The 6298-nt window shown below is 51.5% G+C and overlaps 1 protein-coding gene across 2 annotated transcripts in view; it reads left to right on the top strand.

Annotated features, from left to right (window-relative positions):
* Positions 1 to 736: 736 nt before the first annotated feature.
* The window catches only part of LOC144162144 (uncharacterized), a 50462-nt gene continuing 44900 nt past the window's right edge, over positions 737 to 6298 (top strand). For both annotated transcript variants that reach the window (XM_077692631.1, XM_077692632.1), the window contains exon 1: positions 737 to 873. Coding sequence is in view for 1 of the 2 variants with exons in the window: in XM_077692632.1 (XP_077548758.1) it covers positions 847 to 873 (27 nt within the window). In the remaining variant the exon portion in view is untranslated. The remainder of the gene's footprint in view (positions 874 to 6298) is intronic.

Raw genomic sequence — 6298 nt, forward strand, 5'->3', positions numbered from 1 at the left:
ACAGAACTGCGAATGGGTGCAAAAACCACAGAAAGCGGCTGCCGCCGTCTCCACCGCACGTTCCAGCTCCCCGAAAAGCTGCGAATCTCGCCCGGATGAACTGCAACGTCGACGTGAGCCAATATTTCTTTTTCAGCTTGAAGGGTTTTCTGAGCGACAATTTTGGCGGTGCCTTTCCCTTCTAAGCACGCGCCTATAACTTGTTGCCGGTTTATAAGGCACGAGTTGGGAGGGGAGGGAATGGGGAAGGGGCATGCACGCGCAGATATCGGTTTCATGCCCTCACTGATGACATGTCCGTTGTGCTGGCGGCAGGTTTAGACGTGTACGTCCATCACCCCAATGCAAATTTTCCAGTGTCCTCAGGGGTCGAGCGGATTGGGTTGGTGTGTTACGCAGACAGTAAGATCCTACGACGCGGGAGCGAAACAGACAGCCCGGTGTTGTCCACTAAAATACATATCGAGTCCTTCAAAGTTTTATAGGGCTAATTGATAATTGCTTGATCGCAAATTACAAACAAACGTGTTTTGTTTCTTACATTTCATATACTGCGTCTAGCTTCGCAGGTCATCCTTCTTCAGAGTGGAAGGGCACGCATTTTTTTCGGCCTGGCCTTCTCTTTCGTACAACTATCTTATCGAAGCTACGACAAGCGAACCTCAACTGGACGCAAGCGCACTGCCTGTCTTTTCAGCGCTGCGCGGGGCCTCATTCTGCATTTCCTCCTGCGCACCCCACATGGACAGTATGAGCCTTCTAGCCTGGAAACTAGGGACAGCTGAATCCACATATAAAGGCCTACCGGAATAGCAGCCACCGGGACACGGCACCGATCACTGCGCAATGTACTCGTCAGCGTTCTTTCCGCAGGTGAGTTACCTCGATTGCTGCTGCCTGAAAACGTCAAATCGGTTTCTCATTGCACTGTCTGCCCCCTTGACATGAAAGACCAACTGCAGTGGTTTTATTGCATGAAGTGCTTGGTTACTACCATGTCGTACTTTCACACTTGCTTTTGACGCTGTCGGGAGACGTTGAATCAAACCCCTGCCCCGTCTGTAAGTTTGGTACTCAAACACATATGCTTGACGTCTCAACGGTTTTAGAGGCCCTTAACAGAGTCGTATCTGGGCAGGAAAAGATTTTGGATGAATTAGCTAATATTAGACTCGGAGAGGCGAGCATTCAAGAAGCGATACAGAATCTTTCTGCCCGGGTGGCCTCTTCAGAGATGAATAGGCTTCTGTCCGATGGGAATGCGGGCATGCTGCAGCCTCAGATATCTGAGATAAATGAATTACGAACACGTGCGGAAGACGCAGAGAATAGGCTGCGCCGGAGCAATCTACTATTTTTCGGCTTCTCGTATGATCGGGCAGACATGGAAGCAGTTGGAAAAACTGATTGATTGATTGTGGGGTTTAACGCGCCGACGCAACGCAGGCGATGAGGCGCGCCGTAGTGGAGGGCTCCGGATTAATTTTGACCACCTGGGGATCTTTATCGTGCGCCGAAATCTCGTACACACGGGCGTTTTTGCTTTTCGCCTCCATCAGAAAAGCGGCCGCCGCGGCCGGGAATCGAACCCGCGACCTCGTGCTCAGCAGCGCAACGCCTTAGCCACTGAGCCACCGCGGCGGGTCAGTTGGAAAAACTCGGAATTGCCGTGGACCGAAATAACATTGATCGAGCTTGCAGGATAGGCACCTTCCAACAAAGGCAAGACTGCCGCATAGTTGTTATGTTTTCCAGGTTTAAAGAAAGAGATGCGTTGTTATCGTCTGGTTGGCCGCCATTGTTGGCCGCTGCCCAAAGCGACGGCGTCAGCCGCTTCTAACTGGGACAGCTGGTTGCCGCCTGGCAAGACTCTTCGGGTGCCAGGCGTCTTCGGAAGTGTGCCTGCTGATAGGTCTGTTAGCGGAAGAGCGGCGTGTGGCTGTTTCGGCACTTCGTAACACGGCTGCCATTTTGTCGGCAGAATGGGGAGGTTATGTGGGCTCAACAGTCCATCAAGGCCTGTACGCGCTGGCGGCGGAGAGGCAATGCGTGAGCAGACTCTGTTCAGCGGAACGCCAGGTTCTAGATAAGCGCCTTGCGGGAAAGCCAGCAACCTGTGGGAGGCCGCCTGTATAATATTACCTAACGGGTCACCCGCTTTCTAACGGGGACAGTAGAGAGGCCTAGTTCAGCCGCTGATCCGTGGTGTGGCGCGCGAAACCGGGTCGCCTGCCTTACGTCACCGCTCGAGCTTGACACGGAGCATGACTAACAGACACGGAGAAAACATGAACGCGCAGCAGCACCACCTCGCAAAGGGGGGACAAACCCTGTAAACTGTTTCTCATATTTTCAGAAAAAACTCTGCAGCCAAGGGGTTGACTGCCCCAGACAAGAGTAGAGGCAAAGGATAGCACATGGTACAGGACAGGAGATAGCACAGCAAATGCGGCCCCATTGTCCTTTTCCGGCTGACGGGAAAGGCAACGCAGTACAGGCAGCGTTGACTGGACTGACCTGTTTACATTAAGCGCAATCCAGCCGGTGGAGAAAATCTCAAGCCACAGGGAGAACGATGCATGGCACGACTATACATGGCTTCGGCTTCGGTGAGGTATTGTAGAGTCCGCGGAGAAAGCTGACCAGAGCAAGCGTCAGGTGTTGGGGTGGGCCTTGCGGGTTGTACCGGCGTCACCGCTTTTTTAAAGCGAAGCTTTTTATCTTTCACTGGTGGCGTAGACGTCCGAGTAAAACGAACTGCAGGAAAGCCGACTTTAAACATACGGCAAGAACGACAACTTTACGCAATAGGTTGCCCAAAGGGTACATAAATCATACACCGCATGACATAACAAATGGATGTCTTCGAACACCTAAGAGACCTCTCGTAATACGCAAAATATAGTTTGGCAGTAAACACGGCTAGCGATGAGGATGATGATAAAATGCATTGTCTGAACAGGATTGGACTTTGGCTTTGCACGTAGGTGGTGTGGGGTTGGACGTTGGCCTTGGACTTTAACACTTGTATTTTGTGCTTTGGTGGAGTGGACTTGGGGTTTGGGCTTTGAATCAAGTTGCATGTGAACAGCTCTCACGTTTTAACCATCTTTCTCTTACGCAGGGTGTGATTTTGTGTTGCGTTACGCTGTAAAGTAGGTCTATAGCACTTCGATTGGCGCAAAGTGCAGGGCAACATGACGCAATGCCCAGGACACTCTTGTCTTCGGCACGCAATAGCAGCCACAGTCCGGATTGGACAATGTAGCTCGACCGAATCGGACCGATACGACACAACCCCTCTCCCAAATCCCCCTGCGCGAATTCCTACACTGTTGCTCACGTGCCAGACAACGTCCCACATATAACCGGTGCGCAGTCTCAATTCCGCGATATAAGAGGCTCTGAGTAACCCCTTCGTCGTGAACAAACGGTGAATGTAGAGCAGCAAGTAGTGCACTCACTCTGTTGCGTTCAAGACTAACTATATAGAGGACGGTGAAGCGATACTTGTGAGCGCGCTGTGGGATATAGCGCGGACACAGTCTTTCGGCCTGCCGTTACCTCTTGAGTCGCCTACTGGTTACTTTGACGTTAGCTCTGTGGCACTTTGACGGAACAGAGCACGAATCCCACGATTCTGCACGGCCGTCCTTACAACCGGCAATCATCCCGTCCGCTGATGTAGCTATTCGCCACTGAAATTCTATAAACACCGCTCCAAACGATGAAATGTTGCCAACAAGAACATGTAACCGTAACTAAGATTGTCGTCTTATAATCCATGCTATATAACCTAGCCTACGCTATAAAGAGGCTTCTCGTGTGAGTTGGTATATGCGACGTTAGAGGGAAGAGAGAGAGAGAGAGAGAGAGGAGAGAGAGAAGAGAGAGAGAGAGAGAGGAGAGAGGAGAGAGGAGAGAGAGAGAGAGAGAGAGAGAGAGAGAGAGAGAGGAGAGAGAGAGAGAGAGAGAGAGAGAGAGAGAGGAGAGAGGGGGGGGGGAGGGAGGGAGGAGGGAGGGAGGGTCGGAGGGAGGGAGGAGGGAGGGTGACCTTTATGTGAGACCATTCTGGTGGGCGAGGGGGAGCCTGGCCTTCCCCGTGAGCCTGTGGGCCCTAGCGGAATATCCCTCCAGCTGGAGCAGAGAGAGATAGAAAGAGAGGGAGATAGAGAGAGTTTTTATTGAGCAGCTCTATAGCTTCCGGGATAGCATTTCGTCGCCGTTGGGAACCCTGACGTCAAAATATCACATGACAGCCCTTCGTGGCGTCACTGGGGTGACGCCAAGTTCGACGCTTTCAAAGAGCTGTCTCCCTGTGGGCTTTTTTGCATGACATCAACGCTATGAAAAGAAGCCTTGTTTGATTGCTAAGATAACATACATTTTTTGCACGCCTTCAAACGATGCTGAAATAAACTGACCTAACGATTTCAACTTATGTTATGCTAGTTCGTTTAGGTCTTTTTGAACCAGATATTTTGGAACATCACTTATTTAACAACGCAACAATGCCCGCCAGCGCCTCAGCTTCCTTTTCATCATTACTTTCCCAAGCTTTGGTGCATCATTAGCCTTCTCCAGTAGTAGGCATCTTGTGCTTTAACTGAAGGTTCAAACTTCGCAGAATAGAAAACTGACTGTTGGTTTATTATAAAGAAAAGAAATAGTACAGTGAGCTCCCGTTAATACAAACTCGGTTAAGACGAATGCTCGCTAATGCCGAAGAACGCGGGAGCGTTTACTTGGTTTTCCATTGACCCAATGCAAAAAAAAGATCCGCTTAAGACAAACACCCTTCCACGTACTCTTCGGTTAAGACGAACAACTTTCTTTACTGCTGGCGATTCTGTGTAGCGAACAAAGCAGTCATGGCGGTGTGCGGGAGGGGGGGGGGGGGGGCATTCACACGACCAGAGGGAAAGAAAAGTAACAGAAAATCACAGCACGAAGTGATTTCGCGACAGGGATGAAGGGGGGGAAGGGAGAAAACAAGACGGGCTAAAGCTACCACTTCTCCCACCCTCCTAACCGCGGAGCCAGTGGCAAGGCAATAGAAAATAGAAAAAAATTACACCATCTTGCCGTAGGGGAACCCTGAGTAGTATGCGAAGCAGCCATGGAGTCGACTGAAGTTCCCATTAGTTTTTAGTTCGTCGTTTCCGTTGACGTTCAGCTTCGACGTGCCTTCGTTGTATCAGTAGCTTCTTGACGTATGAATCAGTGAAGGACATAAGGCGCGTTCGTGGCACATGCTCCCGTTTCGGTTTGTGATACGCAGTGGGAAGAGCGCCACGTACCTCCCGTTGCGGCCAGAGAGTCGTGGATGTAAACCTGGCGCCGCCTAACTATTCTTTTGATAGTGGACTGCGCTGACGTCAGCCCAAACGCTGACAGGGCTGAAGAGATGCGCATTCGCAGTAGAGTGCGGATGGCGGGCAACGACAACGACAACGAGGGAGGGAGGGACACAGCCCCGAGCATGAGATGCTTCGCATCTAAAAAAGGAGCGAGGGCGAGTTTTGCGGCCACTCTGCTCTGGAGGAGAGAGACGCAAAACTAGGAGGATAAAAACGAAAGAAAAATTAGCAGTGGCTTAGCTCGGCTATGCCAGGATATACGTAGCGTAAGAATAAGGCTCAGCTGGTTATTCTTAGCTTCACTGGTTACACACACACGGTATACGCATCATGGGACACATGTATATTTATCAAGCGGCCCCTGCGCAGCGTCACCAATCACCCCAGAGCTAAGCTGGTTCCACAGGCGCAACGCCGGTGTTGCTGCGACGCACGAGCCATCGGTTCCACACCCCGGCCACCCCTCGAATGATCGTGAAGTGGACCATCAAGCGATCATCAAGACGCTGGGCGCGTGGGGTGTGTGACGAGAGACGCCGGGCAGCGATGCAACGTTCTGTGCGCCGATGTGGACGTTTACTGCTCCTCGCGGCATGCGCAGCATGGCTCTCCAGGAGCCACGCGAAACTGTTCAACCTCGGCCAGTGCAGCTCACGTAATTGTTTGTTGTTGTAGTCCTTTATTAGGCGAGGGAAGGCCATGCGGGCCAAAATAGGGGTAGGGGAAGGAGGGGAAGGGAGGAGTAGCCCAGTTAAAAAGATGATGCGTCCATGAAGACGGCACAGGGGTTCCCTTTCAGACCGCGGAGGTCAGGCTAAGGTGGTAGATCTACCACTAGGGGATTTTCACGACCGGAGTAGGCCCGATTCTACACTAATCTTGAAGACCACTCTCTACGCCGAACAGCCCAAGGGCTCTGATAAAATTCGGATCTCGAA

The sequence above is a fragment of the Haemaphysalis longicornis genome, unplaced genomic scaffold (assembly GCF_048455015.1).
Source record: "Haemaphysalis longicornis isolate Haplotype H1 unplaced genomic scaffold, Haemaphysalis longicornis Haplotype H1 scaffold_12, whole genome shotgun sequence".
NCBI classification, from domain to species: domain Eukaryota; kingdom Metazoa; phylum Arthropoda; class Arachnida; order Ixodida; family Ixodidae; genus Haemaphysalis; species Haemaphysalis longicornis.